Below are 25,847 nucleotides of genomic sequence, written 5' to 3'. Positions count from 1 at the left end.
CACTTCCTGATGAACTCCCTCCGGTATGCTCGGAAGATCACCGCATAGATCTCATACCGGGTAGCTCGCCTCCCAATCAACCCCCATTATCGGGTAAGTCTTGCTCAGCAAGAGGAAATTTTGAAGCAAGTCAACGAGCTTCTAGAGAAAGGGTTAGTACGGCCAAGTGCTTCACCCTACTGCTCTCCAGTTCTACTAGTGCAGAAGAAAGATGGCACGTTTCGAATGTGCATAGACTATAGGTCTTTAAACAAGATCACAATCAAGAATCGCTTTCCGATCCCTCGGATTGATGATATACTTGATAAGTTGCAGGGTGCAAGTGTCTTTAGTCGCATAGACTTAAAGAGTGGGTATCATCAGATACGGATCGCCCCTGAGGATGTCCATAAGACTGCTTTCCGCACAACCTTTGGACTATATGAATTTTTGGTAATGCCTTTCGGCTTGACCAATGCTCCTGCGACATTCAACCGCATGATGGACCGCATTTTCAGCCCGTATCGAGGAGTATTCTTTGACGACATACTCATCTTCTCTAAGTTAGAAGAGGAACATCGGAAGCACTTAGACCTAGTATTTCAAGAATTGCGAAAGCATGAGTTGCATGTGAATGCAAAGAAGAGCGAGTTCTTTCTCTCAGAGATACACTATCTCGACCATATAGTCTCTCACAATCAAGTGAGTATGGATCGTGCCAAGATCCGAGTGGTAGAAGATTGGCCTATTCCCACTACGGTACATGATGTACGTAGCTTCCTAGGATTATGTTCGTATTATCGAAGGTTTGTCCGAGGATTTGCTCATGTAGCAGGACCACTTCATGATTTGACAAAGAAGAAGATTCCTTTCAGATGGGGATCGAGACAACAAGGAGCTTTTGATCGGCTCAAGTACTTGCTAAGCCATGGACCTATTCTGATAGTGCCTGACTTAAGGAAACCATTTGAGGTTCACTGTGATGCTTCAGGCGATTGCATCGGAGCAGTGCTAAACCAAGAAGGCCATGCAGTGGCCTACGAAAGCAGACGGCTTAAGGATGCAGAGTTGCATGCATCAATCTACGAAAAGGAACTTACGGCTGTGATTCACGCCTTATCCAATTGGAAGCACTATCTTCTAGGAGCGGATTTTGTGATCAAGACTGATCACCAGAGTTTGCGGTATTTTCTTACGCAAAGGAAACTATCTGAGAAGCAGATGAGATGGGCAAACTTTTTGTCTATGTTTCACTTCCAGATCCTTCACACGGCTGGGAGTAAGAATGTGGTCGTGGACGCCTTGTCTAGGCGGCCAAGGGTGAACGCTATCACTTCGGTGTATCACCAAGAATTAGAAGCACTACCGGATTTGTATCCGAATGATCCAGACTTCTCCACCGTTTGGGGAAAGCTACATCGTGGAGAGAATGAGTTTCCCTATTCCATTCGGGACGGTTATCTCTACCACCATCAAGCCATATGTGTGGCGGAACCATTAAGAAAGAAGATCATGGATGAAGCACACGCTTCGCCTTATGCGGGTCATCGGGGTATTATCCCTACGACCTTAGCAATGGAAAGATATTTCTTTTGGCCTAGCCTTAAAGCAGACATTGATAAGTATGTCAGGGAATGTTTGGTTTGCCAAAAAGTGAAGTATGATCGGCATAAGACGCCTGGGTTGCTGCAACCTTTGCCTGTGCCTAATGAACCTTGGGAAAGTATTGCCATGGACTTCATCATGGACCTCCCTAGAACTCAGACTGGAAATGACGCGATCTGGACCATTGTGGACAGGTTTAGCAAGCAAGCAAGCACACTTTATACTAGTCAAGAAAACGATCAAATCAGATCATATGGCTAGGGTCTTTCTGGCATAGATTTTTAAGCATCATGGAATGCCCAAGTCTATTGTGAGTGATCGAGATCCTCGCATGACAGGAAATTTTTGGCGTGCCTTGATGGATAATCTTGGTACAAAGCTGAATTTTTCATCTGCCTACCATCCTCAAACGGACGGGCAAAGTGAGATAGCCAATTCCGCAGTATTGGATATGTTAAAAGCTTATGTGTCAGACCGGCAATCTGATTGGGAGAAATATTTGCCTCTTGTCAAGTATGCGTATAACAATACCATACACTCATCGACGGGGAAAGCACCTTTTGAGATTCTCTATGGTAAGCTTTTGCTTCCACCCATCCTTTTAACTAAGGATAAGATCTTTGCAGCAGATGAGTTTGTCCGGGATTTGGACACCGCCTACGGGCAAGTTAGGAGAGCTATTCTACGCTCTCAGGAAAAGCATAAGAAAGCTGCAGACAAGCACAAAAGGAATCTAGACTTAACAGTCGGACAGTTAGTCTTACTCAAGTTTGAGAAGGCAAGACTTAAGAAACAAGCGTCTCATAAGGGGAAGGTGGTAAAACTTTCTACCCGTTACTATGGGCCGTTTAAGATCACTGAGCTAGTGAATGATGTCACCTTCCGAATAGAGCTACCGCTTAATTGGAAGATCCATAATGCTTTCCATGTCAGTTTACTCCGGCCGTATGTGGGACCGCCTCCGAGCCAGCCTAGCGCTGAGGAACCTCCTGAGGTTGAGGAAACATAAGAAATACTCCAACCGGAGCAGATAGTAAGTCATCAGGAGCGGTCTCTCAAATTCGGAAAGATAACACGGAAGTATTTGGTTAAGTTTAAGAACTATTCGAATCTAGATGCTCAGTGGATGACGCAGGAGGAATTAGCAGCTTATCCCCAGATACTGGAGGTATATGTCCAAGCACTACAGTTGAGGTCAACTGTTTAGAAGCCAGAGGGATGTTGCTAATTGGACTATTTTCTTATTTTTAATGATTAAATCTCTTTTTTAGGATATTTTATTATGTGCACTAAGAACTGTTAAAAGACTGTAGCTACAGGAACTGCAATCAGGAACGGACAACTCTGATGTGTCATTTGATGGCTGACGGTAAACATCGCGAAGGAGTTTTCGTACGTTCGGTGGAAAGGGCCGGGTTACGAGTGCCCCTGATGCGTCACACGATGGGTGACGGGTGCATCAGTAAGGGGGCATCCTGTAGGCTAAGGAGGAAATCCGAAGTGAGTAAGAAAATACGCGTAAGAACGCAAGCACAAGAATAAAGATGGGTTCAATGAAGCTTTTTACGAAAAGCAAGAACAATCGCGGGAAGGCAGACGCTTTCCCGCGAGGAATCTATGTTTGCATTGCATTCGTGCATGTGGTTGCATCCAGGGACGCGTGGGAAGTGTTGTGAAATGCATTGGTTTTAACTTATAAGGTTTTATTGAGTTTTTAGGCAGGTTCAGACCAATTTTAAAATATGCTGGCCGCCCACTTAATAAGTTGGCAGCCACTTAGAAGATAAAGCAACAAAACCAGCCAGCGAATTCTCTCTCCCTATTTCGGGTAGAACAGCATAAAAAAAAAACCCAAAAAAAAAAGAAAAAGAAAGAAAAAACAAAAAAAAAACGATCGTGAGCTCTACGTGAGCAGCTATTCATGCCGTGGCCAGGGAGCTATAAAAGCACCACATGCCCTCACTCAAAGGGGGTACCAACGTCAGCAAGAGAAGACTCTGCCGCCGCAAGAGATCGCGAGACTACGAAGCACGGAAGTCGCTTTTTTCCGCGCAAGAGCGATAGGTATCTATTGTGGATTCGCCATACGAATTGTTGTCGCGTGTTTGTGTGGTTTGTTTTGCAGGAATCTTCCGTCTTACGGGAAGGCCCTTCACGGGAAGTACGGCTTAACGCCTAAGTCACTTACGGGAAAGTACGGCTTCACGCCTAAGTCCCTTACGGGAAAGTACGGCTTTGCGCCTAAGTCCCTTACCGGAAAGTACGGCTTCGCGCCTAAGTCCCTTACGGGAAAGTACGGCTTCGCGCCTAAGTCCCTTACGGGAAGGAACGGCCTTGTGCCCAAGCCCTTTACGGGGAAGCACGACCTTCGGGTCTAAGATTACAGAACGGAGGGGTTTCCTCGGGTTCTCGTGCTTGTATAAGAATTCTCCCTTAATAAAAGAATACTCTTAACGGGGGGGGGGGACCAGCCCATCTTCTGGTCCCCAATACTGTGTCGATCTTCTACCTTCTCTCATGTTTTCAAAGAATTATAATTTTCAGATTTTCTAAGTGCTCGTGTACGCTCCCGTTTTGTGACAGGATACATGGATAACACACGAAGATGCAGACCTATGCCAAGGAACTCGACAAGAGTTTGTTATACTCTCTTGAGCTCCTTTTTGCGCGCAAGGATGTTCCGACACGAGAATCTCTATTTGAGATGTGTTCGGTAGAAGGAATTTGAATTGCTCTACGGAGAAGAGGTTTTCTGATACTCGTTGCATAGTTACAGGGGACGGGGGGGACGGGCCCTAGGGCCGGGGGACGGCCGTAACCGGGCTGGGAACGGAAGGGGATGCTGTGGGACGGACGGAATTCGGGCCGGACGGGCGGGTCGCAGGGGGGACGGACCGAACGGCAGGGGTCGGACGGGGTCGGCCGGGAACGGCTGCAGTCGGGCCGAAAAAAGTGACTGTTTTTCAACTTTTTTGACGGTTTTTAACGGCTCTATGCAGCCCCAAGTGCCACATATTGGGGGGCCTTGGCCCTTGGGAGGCTATAAAAGGCTCCCTTGGGCCTCTTAGTACTCATAGTCTGATTCCAATTTGCAATTTCCCTCAAGCTCAAGCTACTCAATGCTTTCCTCTCTACTCAATGCTCATTGCTCAAGCCTCATAGCCTCATTGAGTCATTGCTCAAGCCTCAAGGCTCAAGCTTGAAACATGACCATTGACTACTCTACACTCTAGTCTCCACTCTCAAGTCTCTCCCTCTTCTACCCACTTTGAAGTTTGAACTTTGAAGCTCTCCTCTCCCTCTTCTACCCACTTTGAAGCTCTCCTCTACTCTCTCTCCACACAAGCTCTCCTCTAACTCCTCTAACTTCTAAGCTCTACTCTCTCGAGTCTCTCCACCATCATGTCATCTCAAGCCAACTCCACTTCTCAAGCCGGTTCTTCTCGAAGGAGGCCCGCCGTGCAAATGTGGTCGTGGTGGGATGAAGTCGACTTTAGCTCGCGTGGCAAAGGTGGCGGTGCAAGACCATGGACGTGCAAGCTATGCCCATACAAGAGAACGGGTGGTTCAAACAAAGTGCGAGTCCATCTTCTTCATGAACTTGGTCACGAGGTGAAGTTTTGCCCTCATGTAGCTCCCGAGAAGAGGTTGGATCTTCTTGAGAAGCTCACGGTGTATGAGGTTGCGGAAGCGGCCAAGAGGGGCCGTTTTGTTGCCGTTGATCCCTCCGCCACGGCGACACCGCGAGAGCAAAGGGAAGCCAACCTTGACGACATCTCTCGAAGCTTCAAGAGCCATGCATCTACACCATCCTCTTCCGTTCCGCATCGCTAAACCACTCTCAACGAAAATTGGAATCCTAAATTGAAGGAAGAGATGGATAGGTCGGTTGCCCGATTCTTCTTCCACGACCACATTGCCTTCCATGCTTCGCGGTGAGTTTCCCTTGGCATATGCACATTGCAATCTTCCATTTTGTATTCATAATGGATTATTACTTCTCGACTCTCGACTCTCCATACTAACACAACATGCTCTATTTTGTGTGGATAGGTCTCCATACTTTCGAACCATGGTTACGAAAATAGGGGAATATGGCTCCTCTTATGTGCCACCTTCATCGGAGAGGCTTCGCACCACCCTCCTTGACAAAGAGAAGCTTACCGTGGAGCAAGCGGCCCAAGCAACAAAGGATTTGTGGGAGACCAATGACGTCTCTCTCCTTGTAGATGGATGGAGCGAAACCCGCAAGCGGTCCATCCACGGAGTGGTGGCCTACTCTCGGGGGGAGATGTACTTTGTGGAGTCACATGATGCATCTGATAGTGGCAAGGCCGCCGAGATACTTGCTGCAGAGTGGACAAGCACCATAGAGATCACCGGCCCGGAGAATGTCCTTTGTATGGTTGCAGATGGAGAGGCGTCAAATAGGGCAGCCAGAGCTATCATTGAGGGCATGTATCCCAGCATCCATGTCACATTTTGCATGGCGCATTGCCTCAATAACCTCCTCAAGGACATAGGGAACTTGTCATGGATTTCACCCACCATTGGTGACGCCTCTCAAATTGTCTCCTTTGTGCTCAACCATCAAAAAGTGCGCCATGAATTCTTAAAGAGGAGCCACTTGTCCTTGCTCAAATATTCAGAGACAAGATTTGCATTCAATTGGCTTATGCTAGGCGGCTTGTCTACATGTGGCGGAGCCTTAAGGGGCCTCTTTCTCAGTGATGAGTTCCAGGCCATGCCGGAGTCTACATAAGCAGTAGGATTGAAATGCAGAGAATGGGCCGACGACGCTGCTTGGTGGGAGGAGGTGAAGACTCTTGACGCCATGGTCAAGCCTATTCTACACCTACTTCGAGTGGTGGATGGCTTGCAGCCATGTATTGGCAAAGTCTACGAAGCCATGGATCGGATGATAGAGTTTTGTGGTGGGAGGACTATGGAGGAGATGGCCCACATTTGCAACGCTTGGCTTCGTGTCCTTAGCCAAGCATGTACCACTAGTTGCTTGGAGCAACTATGGAGTGTGTACAGCCACATTGCCTCTAAGAAGAGGAATCGCCTTGGGGTTCAGAGGGCCAATGATTTGGTGTTTGTGAGCGCTAACTTGCGCATGCTTTCCAAGAGCGTCACACACAAGGCAGATCCTTTCACTAAGTGGGAGATGGCACAAGAGAATCCATCTATGGCCGATACTCTTTTGGAGGAGCTAGAGGAGGATTTCGAGCCTCAATGCAAGTCTCCCGAGCCCTCATACGTCGCTGACGACCTCGACTACGACGACGATATGGAGATTCAACAGGCGAGCACTTCTTGAGTTTGATGATCATTGATCACTCGACTCTCGAGTCTAGACTCTTGAGTCTACGACTCTACCTACTACATACTACATAGCCCTTTGTACTTTTTGTTATCCTTGGGGCCACAGGCTTGTCCTAAGTCCTTTAGGCTTTTTGACTCTTGAGCCCTTGTGGCATGCACTTCTCATTTTGTATCCATCGATCATCGATGTTTTATTAGCACATTTCAGCCTATATGACTCGTGTTCTTTGGTCTATTTAGTGTAAATTTATGGTCAAAGTGATGCTCTATGTGTGTGGCATGTGTGTAGGTCAAAAAATGCCAAAAAAACTCTTTTTTTTTTTTGCCGTTCCGAACCCCGTCCCCGTTTCCTGACTTTTGCCGTCCTGTCCCCGTTCCCGACCCCGACCCGCCGTCCCATGTAACTATGGCTCGTTGATAATTGAGTACGTTGCGGTATATGTTTCTCCATGAGCAGATCAAGTAGCATTTACACGCTGCTGAAATAAATTCGAAGTGTTATGTTCGTAAGAATATAGTTCGCCAACTGTTTTAAAATGGTAAGAATTACCTTAACCACATATGGGAGAACATCATTGACATCTAAAGCGGGTTCGCCCTTAAGTGGGCCGAGTTTGAACTTATGTTCACATAATGGTATGGCTAGAATTTTATCTGCCTAAGATTTTGTGAGGAGTCCTAGATGCTTGCAAGGATGGCCTCTTCAAGGAAGAGACGCTAATGGGCGTCAGGAAAACACTGCTGGTGGTAATAACTCGCAGGAGAAAAAGATTTGAAGGAAGTGCCGCCGTGCATAAAGAATCTTCGGATTGGAACTGTCCGCCTGTGTTGAGCGATGGCCCGGAACAAGCACCTTCTTTAAGGTGATCGCAAATTGTGAAAGACATCGAGCTTAATACGCTATGACTTGGGCATTCCCTATGTGGGAGGACACAAGAGGTTTAATATCCTCTGGACTAACAGCGCAGGATTATGCGCAAGGACAGATACCTAGATTGATTTCTAGGAAGATTACTCTTCTCGAATTTGAGAAGACGGAATCAAGTTAACAGAGTGTCGGATAAGGAAACTTTGCATCAAAACAATTGGCCTACCCAAAGCAAAGGCCCGGAATAAGAACTCGGATAAGGAAACTTTGCATCAAAACAATTGGCCTACCCAAAGCAAAGGCCCGGAATAAGAACTTACTTTGGTAAGATGACGCACTTTGTCTGCCACAGGAAGATTCACATGAGTTTAATGCTCTCGATGTAACAGAAGTCAAGAATCAACCGCGACAGCACCAAATAACCACTTCAAAACAATTCACAGATCACAATAGATTTGCTCTGGCTCGGCGGAGTTCCGTGCCTAGAGATATTGGCCCCAAAGACCGGCGCCCCTTTCGGTATTTCTTTTTGTATTAATCAATTCAAAGTACAAGAGAGTGGGTCGGGATTCACTCTCAGACTCTGCGTCCAGATGCCGTGAGAAGTGAGGCCCTCACCACTAATTTAAAGGTTACAAGGGATGCCCAAAAGCAGAGCCCCAAAAGCTTGAAAGCAAAAGCAGATTCTCTCTCTCTCTCAATGAGAGTCAGTAAAAAGCAAGTTCTCTTTTTCTCTTTCTTTCTCCCAAATCAAAGCGAAAAGCTAAGATTTGCGTCGCTCAAAATTTCCAATTTTATTATTTATTATTTATTTTTATTTTTAATATTCCGCCTCCGCGATTTTTGGAAATTAGGGTTTTTGGCAGAAATTAGGGTTTGCAGGAATTTTAGGGTTTCTGGCAGAAATTAGGGTTTCTGCTGTCCGCCACGTTATCACTTTGTGACATACCCCCCTCTTGAAAGCATTGTAATCGACCGCGATTACGCCTGCAAAACCGACAAAAGCCATAAACCGTCTTAGCAAACACTGACTGTTAGTACCTACGTACTAGGAACACACATCTAGCACATGTACAAAATCTACAGTCACATCACACGACATCACCAGACATCACAGGACATCACATGACATTCAACATTCATTCGGATCTTAGACCATGATTTATCGGCAATGTAGCTAGCAATCACATCTAGGTCCAATCGGGACCTCATCGATGTCCGATTGACTAACCCCTATTGCAACCATGTCTATTCGAGATCAATCAGACCAAAATGCTGTAGTCATTTCATCTATCAGTTCCTGCACTCACAAGAAGTTAAGAACAAATCAGTATCATAATCAGGAATTCCATTTCATAAAGTCATCCAGCAGAATACTGTCAGCTCTCAGTATCCCTGAAGCTCAAAGAGACATCAGTGACTTTAGTATCAAAATCAAGGCATCTGTTGACAAAGGAGCGGAGTAACTCCCCTCTTGTGCATCCCACTGCACCAGATCTTCGGCCAAGCTGAGTTTCTGGGTTCCGTTTGGAGTAGACTATGCTAAACCAAAACATCGAGGTAAAGTTTCACAATCCGAGGAGTATCTCCTAGGTCCTCCTCCTCCATCCACTTCGCATCAAATGCAGGAAAGTTCTTGAACTAAAACAAGAACCGCCTTCGGACTTTACCTTTCTTCGTATCATTATGTGCCAAAATCTGTTCAGGAACAAGGATCTCCTCATTTTCTTCCACTTCGGGTTGCTCATCAGGCTCCCCATCATCAGGCACATCACCCTTAACAGGGTTCAAGAGACTCACATGCAATACATTATGAATCCTCCAAGTATCTGGCAGTTTCAATCGGAAGGAGACATCATTTATCTTGTCAGTGATCTGGAAAGGTCCGTAGTATCGCATACTAAGCTTTGGAAGAAGCCTCTCCTTTCCCTTTTTCTTTCTTAGGCGTGCCTTCTCAAAAGTAAGAGCACCCAATCATCCTCCTTCAGTTTCAAGTCGCGACGATGGCGATCCGCTGCCTTTTTCTGTTGTTCTTGAGACTCCTGCAAAGTCTCGCGAACCTTGGAAAAGCCGTATCCAAATCTCGCGAATATTCATCCGCTTCAAATATCTAATCTTTTGCGCTCAGGAAGGATGGAACCTTCGCAGCACTTTCAACAATCTCACATGGCGTCTTCCCCGTCGAAGAGTGTATCGTGTTATTGTAGGCAAATTCCACCAAAGGTAAGTTCTTTTCCCATTGAGTCTTCTGATCCGAGATACAAGACTTCAATAAATCTAAAACCACTGAATTGGCAATCTCAAATTGCCCGTCAGTCTGTAAGTGGAACGATGATGAGAACTGCAACTGCGTGCCAATGTTCTCCCAAATTGCCTTCCAAAACAAACTCATAAATCTGGGGTCTCTGTCTGAGACAATCGTCTCAGACGTGCCATGTAATCGGAAAATCATCGTGATCATGTGTTCTCGGGAGATCAAAAATGAAATCCATTTCAATACTTTTCCAGGGGCGGGTGGGTATGGGTAAAGGCTGTAACAATCCCTGTGCTTTATGCCTGTTAAACTTGACCTTCTGGCATACCAAGCAACTGCGCACAAACTCTTCCACATCTTTCTTGAGTCTCGGCCAAAAGAAATCTCTCTACCCCTTTCATGGTGGTAGCAATGCCGCGGTGACCCGTAAAAGGTGGACAGTGGCATTCAGTCATAACCTTATCCCTCAACGGCTGTGTAACGCACAACATAGTCTTTCGCATCAAGTAGCCTTCCCGAAGGGAGTATCCAGCTACTGTCTCCCCATCTCGTATCCGTGTGAAAATATCTGCAAAATCTGTATCTGTGGCATATTGATCGACCATATCCTCGAAGCTCCTATGATGTATCGCGGAAACAACCAGAACCAACGGTTTCCGAGACAAAGCATCTGCCACCACATTCTTCTGTCCCTGCACATGGACAATCTGGAAGTGGAACTGTGACAAGATGTTCGCCTACCGCATCTGCTTTTCCGAAAGCTGCTTCTGTGACAAGAAGTAGCGCAAACTCTGATGGTCTGTAAAGACAGTAAAATCCGCTCCGAGTAGGTAATGCCGCCGCTGAGTAAGAGCATGGATAACCGCCAAAAGCTCTTTCTCATAGATCTGTGCCGTCATCTCCGGCCTAGAGAACAAACGGCTCTCGTAAGCTATGACATGGCCTTCTTGCATCAAGACCGCACGCAGACTACGACCATAAGCATCACAATATACTTCAAATGACTTCTGCAAGTCCGGCAAAGTCAAAATAGGTCCCGTAGTCAATTTCTCTTTCAATGTCCGAAAGGCAGTCACCTCTGTGGGTCCCCACGAAAAAGGTACTCCTTTCTTTGTCAAGGTATGCAAAGGGGAAGCAACCTCTGCAAACTTTCGTATGAACCGCCTGTAGTACGAACACAGTCCCAAGAAGCTTCTAACTTCATGGACATTCCTCAAATCGGGCCAATCACGGATAGTCTCTATCTAGGCCGGGTCCATTTGCACTCCTGCTGCTAACACAATGTGTCCCAAAAAGTGTATCTCTGGTAGGAAAAATTCACTTTTCTTTGCATTAATCACTAACGTGTGATCTCGTAATGCCTGAAAGACTTGAAGCAGATGATCTCTGTGTTCTGCCTCATTCTTGGAGAAAACAATGATGTCGTCAAAGAAAGTGCCAACAAATAGCCTGTACTCTCGAAAAATCCTGTCCATCATCCGGTTAAATGTCGCAGGAGCATTGGTTAAGCCAAAAGGCATCACCAAAAACTCAAATAACCCAAAAGTCGTCCGAAAAGCTGTCTTGTAGACATTTCCTGGTGCTATCCTGATCTGATGATATCCACTCTTCAAGTCAATCCTGCTAAAGCACGAGGATCCTTGTAACCTGTCGAGTATATCATCGATCCTAGGAATCGGAAATCTGTTCTTGATGGTGATTTCGTTGAGAGTGCTATAATTGATGCACATTCTCCAAGATCCTTCTTTCTTCAAAACCAACAACACAGGAGAGCAATACGGTGAAGTACTAGGCTGGACAAGACCCTTTTCCAAGAGGTCTTTCACTGGGTTCATAATCTTTTCATTCTGTACTCGGCTCACACAGTAAGGTGGCCGATTCGGTTGCGTGCTTCCAAGTATCAGATCAATGGTTTGATCTTCAGGCCCTCTGAAAAGCAATCGGCATGAGTGTGGAGAAAAATCTTGGCGTTCTTTTGATCAGGTCAAAACATATTCAACCTTTATCTAGCGTTCAGTTCTCTCCCAAAAGAATGAGTAAGAAACTGAAGTTCATCAAGTACAATCTCTAAGCCCTTCATTTATCAAAGTCGCTTTCTCGGCCCGGTAGTCAACCACGGCGTAGTTCTTGTGGTACCAAGGGATCCCGAGTAGAACGTCACTCGCGTGCCCTGAACACCCCTGTCATTGCAAACAAAGTTTGCCAATGCTCGGTGTAATGGCAACATCCCATCCGGGTGCCAATCGAACTACCTCCGCCTATGGCATCAGTCTGTTGGGGTAATTTCCAAATCGAGCCGCCAATTCCAAGTGAAAAGAAGTTGGCCTTGGCTCCTTCAAAAGAGCTTCATGATCCTTCACTTTGCCCCAAAAGCGGCAAAGTTTGTACTTTCATACATTAGATTCGGTGCAGGTCCCACGCCATGTGGTACCAGTTTTGCTTTTCTATCTGCCTTTTCTGCCACATTCCTCAGTTGCTCTTGAACTCTCAGACCTGTCGTCGTCTTTATCATTCTGTTCTTTCTGTGCCTTTTTAGGGCACTTCGCGGAGATATGTCCATGTTCCCCGCATCCAAAGCACTTCCCCTCTCTGATGAAGCGAGCTCTCTCCTCAGGAGTAAGCTTGGGTCGTAAGCTTGGGTCGTGCATCCTTTTTCTCTGGGTTGCTCTTTTTCTTTCTACTTTCATTCCCAGAAGTCTGTTCGGCTCGTTGTGTCATGGCCTTATCTGTGGGGTAGGTCAAACTGCCAGAGTGAATGGCAAAGCCCCGCTTCGCATGACTCATCAACTCCTGAATAGAAGCTGACTTCTGTTCCAAGCAGTGATCTCGGATCTCTGTAGGTAGACCCAAGGTAAACCGCTCAATCTGTTCTCTGAATGAGATCTTCTTGAATGAAGAGGCAGGTAGAAAAGAGCTCCAGAATCTTTCACAATGAGCATTTAGTGTATCGCTCTTGGTCATCCGAAGATGGTTCCAAGCAGCTCGTATATCTCGTTCACATTCTTGCGTCAAACAAGAAGAAACAAAAAGCTTCTTAAATTTCAGCCATTTAGCTGGCGCACTCTTGTTAAAAGAAGCGTGGGCCACCAAGTACGAGCATTCCCCTTAAGGTAAGAGGTAGCTCTTCGAATCTTGGAGTGCTCTGAATAGCGTCCTCCCGCGAAAGCGATGTCAAACTGTTGTATAAAAGACAAAGCCTTCGAAGCATCTGAGTATCCTGACAAGTATCACACTTGATCGAGTGGCCATCTTCCTTAAACTCTCGGACTTTCTTGCTTTCATCTTTGAGAAAGTCATACTGGTTGGCTTTGGAAAAAAAATTCTTCTTGTTCGCATAAAAGTTTCCATCATCGGAATCTGAGCTGTCTGTAGACGAGTCCTCAGTAGAACTGTCAGTCTCTGGGCGAGATGTAGCCTTCTTTGCCTTTTTCTTGCCCTTTCCGAAGCTTTGTTTCTTGCTTCGCTTTTTACCCTTTCTGTCTTCTTCGCTCGAATCTGAAGAGCTAGAAGAACTGTCAGAAGAAGAAGAAGAAGAAGAAGAAGAACTGGGTACTCCTTCAAATCGAACACGCTTCTTCTGTTTCTTTGCCTTGTCAAAAGTCGATTGACGACCCAAATATCTCGGGAAGTCAGCGCTTTTCTTCTGGTTTTTTTTTGCGATGCTTTTTGGCTTTCTTTTGCGCGTCAAAAAGCTGAGCAATCCGTGCATCAACCACGTTCTCCAGTTCCTTCTCCGTATATTTCTTGGAGGCAGAAGGTTTCTTGAGAGCGGGTTTCGGGAGTGGTGTTGTGGTTCTCTGCCACTCCATCTGTACCTCTTCCAAAGAGGTCTGGTTCATATATTTTGCCATCTTCGGGTCCTTGGCAAAATTGAGCATCATCTTTGTTGCATCGCCGATCAATTGACGACGCGTCATCTCTCTTTGCTCCGCTTGAGTAGGCCGAGGCGGGCCATACTCTCTGTCTGAATCTTCGTTGTGATCCCAGCCCGCATCTCCAGATGCAGAGGGAGTCGACTGATCATTGCCTGAAGCCATAGGTGCCGCGGAAAAAAAATTCGGGGATCGGATTTCCCGTAGAAGAGAAATCGGCCGAGCTCTGATACCATTGTAACAGACTTGGACACTCCAAGTCAAGAATCAACCGCGACAGCACCAAATAACCACTTCAAAACAATTCACAGATCACAATAGATTTGCACTGGCTCGACGGAGTTCCGTGCTCAGAGATATTGGCCCCAAAGACTGGCGCCCCTTTCGGTATTTCTTTTTGTATTAATCAATTCAAAGTACAAGAGAGGGGGTCGGGATTCACTCTCAGACTCTGCGTCCAGATGCCGTGAGAAGTGAGGCCCTCACCACTAATTTAAAGGTTACAAGGGATGCCCAAAAGCAGAGCCCCAAAAGCTTGAAAGCAAAAGCAGATTCTCTCTCTCTCAATGAGAGTCAGTAAAAAGCAAGTTCTCTTTTTCTCTTTCTTTCTCCCAAATCAAAGCAAAAAGCTGAGATTTGCATCGCTCAAAATTTCCAATTTTATTATTATTTTTTATTTATTTTTAATATTCCGCCTCTGCGATTTTTGGAAATTAGGGTTTCTGGCAGAAATTAGGGTTTCTGTTGTCCGCCACGTCATCACTTTGTGACACTCGACATGCCCTATGCGGGAGGAGACAAGAGGTTTAATATCCTCAGGACTAATAGCGCAAGGTTATGAGCAAGGACATAGACCTAGATTGATTTCTAAGAGGATTATTCTTCTTCGAATTGAGAAGGTGGAATTGAGCTAACAGATTCTCGGAGGAGGAAACTTCCAATCTGTTGGAAAGACGTGAATGACGAGTTCTTACATGGCTTGTAACTTTAATGAAAGGTGAAGGATCTCCTCGAGGTACTAGAGGAAAGACATGAACCGGTAAGGTAAGTATTGAATTATTGAATTTTTGTTTAATTTAATTTTTAAGTTCTCTTTTGAGAAAGGACTAGCTCAACTCACCATTGAGCAAGATTTGGAATCTTTCTGGTTTCTCCCCTGCAGTTCAGTTGGACCTCTACAATCGAGGACAACTGTTTATAAGTGAGAGGGATGTTGCTAAATTGGCTTTATCTGATAGAAAATTAATTCTAAATGAATTATTGGATTTATAAGTGAGAGGGTTTTCTCGCTTGGTTACACCAAGGAAAAATAATTCTAAATGAATTATTGAAATTTTAAGTGAGAGGGTTTTTCTCACTTGAGACATCCGAGCACAGAGTATTCCTAGTACATCTTTCAAAGTAATGATGGGAGCACTGAGAACGGGAATATCTGTAAGGCCACCAGGAACGGGCACTTCTGATTTGTCACATTGGATGGGTGATAGGGAGCGTCGGGAAGAAGTATCCGACCATCCGGGAACGGACATCTCTGATGCGTCATAGGATGGGTGACATAGAGCATCGCGAAGGAGATTGTATCGTAAGTTCGGTAGGAAAGGACTAGGTGATGGGTATTCCTGATGCATCACAAGGTGGGTGACGGGTGCATCGGGAAGGGGATATCCATAGTCGAGAGGAAATTAACTGTGTTGGAATTGTGCACAAGGAAAAGCAAGCACTTGAATGAAGATGGGTTCAGAGGAAACTTTGAGGAAAAATAGATGCTTTCTGAGAAAGCGGGATTGCTTTTCAGGAAAGCATATGCTTTTCCGCGAGGAAGTCTATGTCTGCATTGCAACTGTGCGTGTGATTGCATCCAGGGACGCCTGGGAAGTGCTGTGAAAGCATTGTTTTTAACTTATAAGGTTTTATTGAGTTTTTGGGCAGATTCAGACTATTTTTGAAATATGCCGGCCGCCCATTTAATAAGTGGGCAGCCATCTGATAAATAAGGCAACAACTCAGCCATCGTTTTCTATCTCTCTTTTTCTGGCAGAATAGCGAAAAAAAATGAAAAAAAAATTTGAAGAAAAAAAATTGAAAAAAAAAGAAAAAGAAAAAAACGACCGTGATCTCTATGCGAGTAGTGAATGCTCTGCTATTCGTGCCGTGGCCAAGAGCTAGAAAAGCATCACATGCTCTCTCAGAGGAAAGGATCAGTTTTTGCAAGAAAGAGATGCTGTTGCTGCAGAGTTCACCCGCAAAGAAGACGTTTGCCGGTGATGCCCATGGCTGCCCCAAGTGTACCCGATGTCGCCAAGACCCAGTGCGCGAGTTCCCTCGCGAAGAAGTGCCTATGGAGCGTGTTTCCATCGCGACAAGCTGCTGTTTTTCTCTGTTTCAGCCATAAATGACGTAGATGGGGCTGATTTACGAGAAGGAACCCGAGAACACATCTCTTTTGTGTGTAGGATTGGAAGAGAGGATTTTCTATGTAGAGATCTCTTCCGGGGAATTGCTTTTCGAGAACCGAGTTGCGTTTTGAGCGTCGAGACTTTGGAGGTAACGATTTTCATGTTATGATCTCTGAGTATTCGATTGCAGGTGTACTCCCTCTTCGTGAGGGAGTAGGAGCAGAGGAAGGCATGAGCCTTTGCAGGAGAAAAGCGCTTTGAGGAACTAGAGCCAGATCAGCCCAAGGGTTTCGTACCCGAGTTTGGGAAGTAGATCTACGGATTGGAGAGAGGTAGTCTCTCAAGTTGTGATCCGGAAGTTGGGATTCCCTAGTAAGGACTTCATGTCCGGGAAAGCAGAGTTGTTTTGCGGGAAGAGGACTCTGGAAATAGAGTTGGAAAAGAGAGTTGCAGGGATGTCATGCCCTGAGTTTGGAAGGTGAGATCCAGAGGCGAGAACCTTGGTTCTCAAGGATTTGGAATACCTTGCACCGTTGCTCGCAACGTATCAAAACACAGGCTCCCACGACAACAAGACTCACTTGCTGGTTGGGCGTTCCAACTCGCTCGTAGGAAACAGTAGTAGGAGAGTTCCGACGCTAGCTAGCAAAAGGCTGGCGTTTTGAGATGCTCTTGCAGAAGGTAGTTTGGTAGCGGCGACAAGGTTTCTTCTTCTCCTCCGATTGCCCTTCTCCACCAACGTTTTTTCAAGCACGGAGCTTCACTAAGAGCTTTGATACCATGTCAAAGTTGACGATGCGGAAGCGGAGAGAGAGAGAGAGAGAGAGAGAGAGAGAGAGAGAGAGAGAGAGAGAGAGAGAGAGAGAGAGAGAGAGAGTCTCTTGAACCAATCAACCTTGGCAATGAATAACTGAATGTATATACAATGGAGGCAAGGGGTTGCTTATATAGAAGCCTCAATAAATTGCCCTACCTAGACTTTGACAAATAAGTAAAATAGATACCTAAAAGCCGAAATAAATAATGGGATCACATTGGGCAAATTGCTAGATGTGAACTAAGCAGCTAGCTGGAATTGTGTAGGATATGAGTAGGGGGGTGAAAGTAGTCAATGAGGGGTAATACAACACAATGTGGGTGTGTGTGGGGGGATATAATAGGTAAGAGTTGATACAAAGGCTGATGCAAAGAAGATGAATAGGGTGTACAATCTTCAAAAGAGCTAAATCACAAGAGATCCATCATCGGTGGCTGGCAGATCTCATCAATTTCCTCCATGGTCAGTAGTCTGACGAGGCGTCATGCATGTCGGGCCAAAGTGATCCGAATCCTCTGATGCAGCCTCCGTCGATGCTGTCACAAGACGAGTACCACATGCCAATAGAAAAGAACAGACTGAACAGACTTTAAGCACTTCAATAATAAATGAACTGAGAGAGAGACGACACGCGACACGGAGTGGCGGAATTCCACGCTAGAGAGTATTGGCTCCAAACCTTGGTGCCCCTTTCGGTATTTCTTTATACAGCATAGTACAAACCAGTACTCCAGACTCTGCACCTTCTCCAGGAAGCATGTCAGAGAATGAGCCCTAACCTCATATTTGAAGGCCCTTGGCCTAGTTTACATGAAAAGCCTTCAAACTCAAAGCTTCTGGTCCAAAAGCAATGCCAAAAAGCTGCCAGCGTAATCACGGAATTCCGTAACTGCCACGTCAGCACTGTCAGCGCGTCTTGCGGAAATCTGCCACGTTAGCAATGTCAGCACTGTCAGCGGAAAATCCGGAAATTGCCACGTCATTTGCTACGCCGCATCTTGTGCCGGTTGTATCTGTCACAAGCTTGGGCACCCCAAGTCAAGAATCTGGCACGACACACGAGAGAATCACTTAAAATACTTCATAACTTTAAACTTTGCATCGACACGGCCCAAAACCTGGCACCCTTTTCGGTATTTCTTTATTATATTAATGCTCGAGCAAAGTACAACACCCGAAGGGGTCCTCTGCTCTCAGACTCTACGTCTAGATGCTCTGAAGAGTAAGGCCCCTAAGGGTCTTTTTATTCTTACAAGGGATGCCAAAAGCAAAGCCCCAAAAGCTTAAAAACTCAAAAGCTAACGATCCCAAAAGCAATTGTTCAAAAAGCTGGTCCAAAAAGTAGCGCAAATTATGGAAATCCGTATTGCTGCCTCGTGAACCTATCATCACAAATTACGGAAATTTATATTGCTGCCACGTCATCATCTGTCCGCTTCTACTACATCAGCAGGATGCTATAGGCTTCCACATCATTGTTGTGTTTTCGGGCAGTACCACCACGTCATCAGTTTGTTGCAAAATCAAACATAAGCCATAGACCATTTCAGTAGACACCGACTCTAAGTACCGACGCACTAGACGACACAAATCCTACACTTATACAAAGACGATATTTGTAACAAAGTGCTGACGTGTCAAAGCCTAAAGAATGGAGCCAACTTACAGAGGTGGCCGAGGGGCCTAAACCCTAATTTCTGCCAGACACCCTAACTGCCTAAACCTGAATTTTTGCTAGAAACCCTAACTGTTGAAACCCTAATTTTGAAAACCCTAACCCTAAAACTTGCAAACCCTAATTCTAGAAATCCTAACCCTAAAACCTGCAAACCCTAATTCTAGAAACCCTAAGAAGAACAAGTAACAGAAGAAGAAGTCCTACCAACTGACATAAAGACATTAAAAATAAAGCAGAACACACTCAAAAGACTTTTAACATCAAAATATGATGACGTGGCACCTGTACAGACGTTCCGCAATTCGCGGTGGACTTTTAGGGAAATCCCAAAATTTTAGGAAAGTGTTTTTTTGGGGTCAGCTTTTCATATTTGATGCTTTTAGGCTTTGGGACTTTAAATATGAGCCTTGGGGTCCTCTCTGGCACTCTTTAGCACGCAGATTGCAGAGCAGGTGCTCCCCGGTTGTTGTACTTTGCGAATCAGCAGTAATATAAAGAAATAAGGTTTGGGGCCAATACTCTCTGGGGTGGAATTCCACCACTTCGTATCGCGTGTCGTCTCTCTCTCTCTCTCTCTCTTAGTTCAATTGTTATTGAAGTGCTAAAAGTCTGTTCAGTCTGTTCTTTTCTATTGGCACGTGGTGCCTGTCTTGTGACAGTGGTATCAGAGCATCAGGCGCGTGCTTTTCTGAAAGCATACCGGTTCTACAAAAGAGCAGACAAAGCTTTTAGAATTTTATCTTCGCCCTCCAATCCGGACTTAATTAGCCACTCCCACCCTTACTTCATCGCGCATCGGGCGCGCTCCCGTCTTCACCGCTCATGTCTTACAAGGCATAAGCCACAAAGATCACTTGCAAGAGAAGGATGCAGATTTGTTTCAAGTCACTGTTTTTCTCAGAAGCAGTGCCATGCAGATGTTGATGTCTATAGCTACCAAGCCGCACTTCCAAGGACTTGGCAAGCTTTCAAGAAAATTTTTGCCCGAAGTTATATGGTTTTTGACATCTTCCTTCGGATTGCAACTTCTGGCAGAGTGGGGTATCCTGAAATGCTTGCCATGGAAACCCTAGCAGATCATAACTTGAAATTTCTCGACATCTCCTAGTAGATGTCTCTTCACGAGCAGATGACCTTGGAGATTTGGTGCGATTGCTATCTTGGGACTACCATCGCCGCCAAAGAAACACAGTCTGTCCAAGAGTTGATGGACCATGCTGTGCTCGGCTACGACCTTACGGAATGAACGTAACCCTAATTTTTGGTGCAGGTTTCAGGATGGAAAGTCAGTCGACTTTTTGAGCTCGACTAATGTCGAGATTGCTTTTTTTAAAGTTTCAAGTCTGTTTGAGAACTTGTTTGGTGATCCTGTTTGGAATTTGTTTGAAATGGATGCTATCTGTTTTAAACGTGTCTTGGTGCTGATTTGAATTGTTTGACTCTGGTTTGATACTGGTTTCAATGATTGGTGATTTTACTCCCGGGTGGAGTAGTGAGAAATTATGTTTGAGAATGCTTGTTCATACTCATGGCCCGGACACTTGTGGTTATTTGCGGGGGGAGTATTGAATGATTGAAAATTGTTTTTTTTTTAAAAAAAAACTCATGGTCCAGACCCTTGTGGTTATTTACGGGGGGAGTATTTTTGTTGTGACTCCCGGCCCGGACCTGGATGGTTATGCGGGAGGAGTATTAAGAAGTCTGAGTAGTGGTTACTCTCAGCACCTCCAAACGACGCAGGCTGCGGTCTGGGGGGCGTTTGGTTGTAAAAGGCCTCTATATCTCCCGGCCCGGACCTTTTTAGGTTATGCGGGAGGAGTGATGAGGGAGTCGTTGAATATCTCCCGGCCCGGACCTTGTTAGGTTATGCTGGAGGAGTGTTCATCGGCGGCTTTATGTTTCTATGTCTTGTAACATGCATATGTAAGCATTTGTGTTGCATTGTGATGTGCCAACCACCGAATATTCCTAACTGGATGAGATTGCCTGGGTGTGTAATTTTAGTGCATCAAGACACCCGTGGAAGATCAATACGGTCTGGGTGTGATGGTTGATTTACTACGCCGGAATATCAAGAGTTCCGATCTGGACGAAAGGAGAAGCTAACTCCTTGATCAAAATAGCCGAAAGGAGAAACTAACTCCTTGATCAAAAGAGCAAAAGGGAGAAGCTAACTCCTTAATAAAAAGAGCAAACTGATTGTCCCCCGGAATGACCCTCGATTTTTTTTTGAGCTAACTTGAGTTGTTTTGCAGATATGTTGTAATCACGGACGATTACTCTCTTTCAAGAAGGGGAGATGTAACAAACTGCTGACGTGTCAAAGCCTAAAGAATGGAGCCAACTTACAGAGGTGGCTGAGGGGCCTAAACCCTAATTTCTGCCAGACACCCTAATTGCCTAAACCCGAATTTTTGCTAGAAACCCTAACTGTTGAAACCCTAATTCTAGAAACCCTAATCTTAAAACCTGCAAACCCTAATTCTAGAAACCCTAACCCTAAAATCTGCAAACCCTAATTCTAAAAACCCTAACCCTAAAACCTGTAGAGCCTAATTCTAGAAACCCTAAGAAGAACAAGTAACAGAAGAAGAAGTCCTACCAACTTATGGGGACCCCGTCCAATGGGGCCCCAAGTGACATAAAGACATTAAAAATAAAGCAGAACACACTCAAAAGACTTTGTACATCAAAATATGATGACGTGGCACCTGTACGGACGTTCCACAATTCGCGGTGGATTTTTAGGGAAATCCCGAAATTTTAGGAAAGTGTTTTTTTGGGGCCAGCTTTTCATATTTGATGCTTTTAGGCTTTGGGACTTTAAATATGAGCCTTGGGGGCCCTCCTTAGTGCGCAGATTGGAGAGCAGGTGCTCCCCGGCTATTGTACTTTGCGAATCAGCAGTAATATAAAGAAATACCGAAAGGGGCGCCAAGGTTTGGGGCCAATACTCTCTGGGGTGGAATTCCACCACTTCGTATCGCGTGTCGTCTCTCTCTCTCTCTCTCTCTCTCTCTCTCTCTCTCTCTCAGTTCAGTTGTTATTGAAGTGCTAAAAGTCTGTTCAGTCTGTTCTTTGCTATTGGCACGTGGTGCCCGTCTTGTGACAACAGTCACATCACATCACATTCAGATCACGTTCAAATCACAACACATAAAATCTAGGACCGTGATTCGTGGCGATGTATTTAGCAATCGCATCTAGATCCGCACCGGACGTCACTAATGTCAATTAACTAATCCCATATCTCGATCACGTCCATGGATTTGGTTCTGATCTAGGACCATGATTCTTGGCAACGTATTTAGCAATCGCATCTAAATCTATCCCAGATCTCATTGATGTCGGATAGACTAATCCCATATTCTGATTATGTCCATAGATTTCTGCACTCAAGCACTGTCGTGTGCGAGTGATCATTCCATTTGCACTCAAGCATTGTCATGTGCGAGTAATCATTTATGGGGATCCCAATCCATCACTAAGTTCATACTGAACAGAGTGGTCCAATCATTCAGTTCTAGCTGTGTGGCCATCTCATCCCGCAGGAACTCTTGATGTGCTCATGATAGTCCCATTGATTCAGTCGTGATTCAAAATTCATGATTCGATATCAGGTTCATTCGAGAGCTGTCACTGCTCCAAAATCATCATCATCTCATTCTTAATCCTGTTATGTGTTCACAAATAGCAGGATCTTCCATTAGTTTCATTCAAACCTGCAGGTCCATACTGCTATGTGTAGTTCTGTATAAAGTGTCTTGTAGGCCGTTGAGGTGGTACAGACCCCTGAGGTGATAATTGTCCCGGCTTCGTGACCTCCCTTGCCACAAAACTGGCAGGAGACTCTGAGGACACTCTTGGAAGTGTGGCAGAATTTGCACCATACTTGTACTCGGGCGTCCAGCTCTCTCTTCAGCTGTGCCACCATTTTTGCCTGTGCCGGTCCTGAGTGTGGCAGATTTTGCACCATACTTGTGCTCGGGCTTCCTATGAGCCTCGAGCTCTTCCAGCTCTCTCTTCAGCTGTGCCACCATTTTCGCCTGTGGGTTGACTTGTGGCACAGAGTTTAATGTGGCACGCTCTTGTAATGCTCTCTGCAGCTTCAAAGCGTCTAGTTTGTTCTTTATAGAAACACTTGGCTGATGGATGAAACGTTGCGTCTTAAAACCCTGAAACGTTGAAAACTCCGAAATGTTCCTTGTGACTTTGGCGCATATGTTGACTTTGGTACCGTTCAAATGGGTACTTTTCCAGCTCACTCCCCACTTCTTGTTTGAAGCCTCCAGAAAGCTTTAACTTTTCCAACTATGTGCAGCGTTTGGGAAAATGGTTGTGGTTTATTGGATCAATGGGAAATTTCGCCATGAGGAAACTGACACTGCTCAAGTGCTCGAAAATCAGGGTGATGTGCTTCTGCTTCTGACTCGAGTCTGGCATGTACCTGTTCCACCAAATTTTCTGGCGTTTCTCATGTTTGGAGAACCCCACAATGATCATTTGTCTACTGTCAACTGGAGCAGTCACAAAGCCTTAAACCTCTCCTCTTGCCGGTTTTATGCCACTTTGTGCTGCTCTCAGTATTCAGCTTGGTGTCCAGTCATTCTTTCCCCTCTCTGCTCCATTGTCCCCTCTCCTGCCTTCTGCTGTGTTCTTTGACAAGGCAAACCTCAAATAAACCTCAAGTTCAACCAATCAGTCGTTGCTTATGAGCAAGCTGGGTAAACCAAGAATATTCTTTTCTTAATCAAGCAGTGCAAATGCTACGCCACTTCTTTCTGTAAGATTACACCGGAACCCCCGTCTAATGTCATGGGTTAGCTTTGACAATTGCATGTGTTCTAATGATCGTGCATGAAGTTGTCTCCAGGGCTGTGAGCGGGACGCTGTAGGAGCAGGCTCTGGATTTGGAAAGGAATTGGACAAGAATGAAAGCTATATGAGGCTATCCTGGGCTCTGGTGCATTCTCGCCAGGTTTCAGATGTCCAGCGTGGGATCTTGATGCTGGAAGGTTGAATTTTGTGATTTTTTATTTTATTTTGTCGACTTTGACAGTTTGGAGCAGAGATATAAAGGTGATTCTTGTGTTATGCCAGCTTCTTTGGAGAAAAATCCAGATGAAATACAGCAAAGAGAGATTCTTTATCTTCTTGCTGTTGGTAACTATCGGGCTGGTGATATACCGCGTGCAAGGCGTCATATTGACCATGCACTTGAGGTAGATGGACCATCGAAAAATAGTGTGGTAAGTCTTCTCCAACTAGGTTTCTAACATGTGTTTCTGTCAGATAACCCCTGACTTTCGACAAGGATTAACGCTCAGAAAGATGATAGAAGACAAAATTGCCAAAGGTGGACGATTTCAATGTTCTTGACCTCATGTCTTTGTATTTGGGGGCCGTAACTGATGGATTTCGCTTTCTTGTTTCACAATATTGCAGATGGTGTTATTGGTATAGGGATAGCGGCAGCTGCGGCGAGTGTTGTTGCTGGTGGTATAGCAGCATTATTGGTCAAGAAACGATAACTGTTGTCTGGAAGACCGAACACATAGCTTGTGTCTGCAGTAACTTGTATCCATGTGTATTATCTGGAGTTCTCTGCTTGTCGGTTTCTTGCAGATATATATGTACTATACTCTCAACCTAAAATAAAAACCATAGCGATGGACAGGAAGAGTGGGGTGACTACAAGCTGAAAATTTTGTCAGGGCTTTACAATCAAACAGAGTTTACGAATGCTTTCATTTTGAAGGACATTTTGCAACTTAGATGGACAACGTTCACGGTTGAAAAGTTGTGCAGTCAAAAACTATTTTGCTCATGATTGCATGTTGTGTGTTTTCCTGTTTCTATGTGTTGCCCCATGTTGGTTTGCTTGTGGGAAAGTATGTAGAAGGTACTTCTATTTTGCTTGCAATAAGTAGACTTAGTGATTTGAATTTAGTGATGGATTGCCTACTCATTAGGATCTTAGGTCACTATTAGTAGAGCTTTGTGTTACTAGGCAAGACACTCGCTTTTGTACTTGCAAGTGAAAGAAGCAACAAAGTAGGCATGGTTTGCTGGTAATTGAATCGATTCTGTGAAATTGCATTACAAATATTGTGGGCGTCTTTTGAAGTCCCATCCATTGTTACTAATGTGCCAATAAAATTTATCTTCTCTCGTTTCTTATGCCCCTCTATGGCGTGACTTTTCGATGAACACAGAAAAAGCATTTCTATCACTTATCAATATTCCAATACATTGATGCTCTATAAGTGCCATTGGGCATCTGTTGTGATTCAAAATGGATGCTTAGCAGTGTGCTGACGTATAAGGGTACATTGGTAGTATTAGCCTACCTGGGGACTCCACCAATTACTTGGAAATTGGAGCAATTATACCCAACAATGATAAGACCATATGGTTGCCATTATAAGCAGTGTGATCATATCTAGGTCATCGTACTGTGAGGGGCAATCTCAGTTAGATTCATCCTTCACATGAATGACCAATGTGTCCACCCAACAGACAACATTGCTCTGATCGAGCTTCCTCACAAAAGTGTGCAGTCATTCACATGTTGACACAAGCAAACCCAGGATCAACCCTCGCCTCTTCATCTCATGCAATCGCATTCCCATGAAATATACTCCACACGAGAACAAAATTTTGATATGCAGAAACAAGTCGTTTGTAAGGAAATTGTAGAGCTTGGCCTTGTTGCATATCCTGCATTTAATGCATCTTGTAAGAAAACAGTGTGAGAACAAAGCCTCTTCAGACAAGCTTGCGCCTGACAAAGGGAATCACACGTGTGGACAGAAGCACAAACAAGCAAGAACCCTTGCTCTAAATTTCCATCATTTCCTTGGTTAAGTGACACACACACACACACACACACACACACACACACACAGGCGGCAGGGGGAAGGGAAAGAATTTGCCTTTTGTGCATGCAGGATGCTTGGCCAGTCAAGGCCAGTGTGAAGGTACCTTGTACCTAGCTACCCCTCACACGAGTGGGACTGACTTACCTCGGTTCATTCTTGTGCACACCTC

General features: G+C 45.1%; 1 protein-coding gene across 1 annotated transcript in view; it reads left to right on the top strand.

The window, feature by feature from the left end:
• LOC147440085 (mitochondrial fission 1 protein A-like) overlaps nucleotides 1-24,624 on the top strand; it is a 33,771-nt gene extending 9,147 nt beyond the window's left edge. Inside the window, exons 2-5 of the mRNA XM_086485757.1 lie at nucleotides 23,671-23,812; nucleotides 23,898-24,019; nucleotides 24,090-24,153; nucleotides 24,243-24,624. Of these exons, the coding sequence (XP_086341883.1) occupies nucleotides 23,671-23,812; nucleotides 23,898-24,019; nucleotides 24,090-24,153; nucleotides 24,243-24,328 (414 nt within the window). The 3' untranslated portion in view covers nucleotides 24,329-24,624. The remainder of the gene's footprint in view (nucleotides 1-23,670; nucleotides 23,813-23,897; nucleotides 24,020-24,089; nucleotides 24,154-24,242) is intronic.
• Nucleotides 24,625-25,847: the final 1,223 nt, after the last annotated feature.

Source organism: Adiantum capillus-veneris, chromosome 16 (genome assembly GCF_014529385.1).
Source record: "Adiantum capillus-veneris isolate H3 chromosome 16, ASM1452938v2, whole genome shotgun sequence".
Taxonomy (NCBI): domain Eukaryota; kingdom Viridiplantae; phylum Streptophyta; class Polypodiopsida; order Polypodiales; family Pteridaceae; genus Adiantum; species Adiantum capillus-veneris.
Note: the sequence above shows the minus strand (reverse complement) of the source record. Positions and strands in the feature narration are given on the sequence as shown.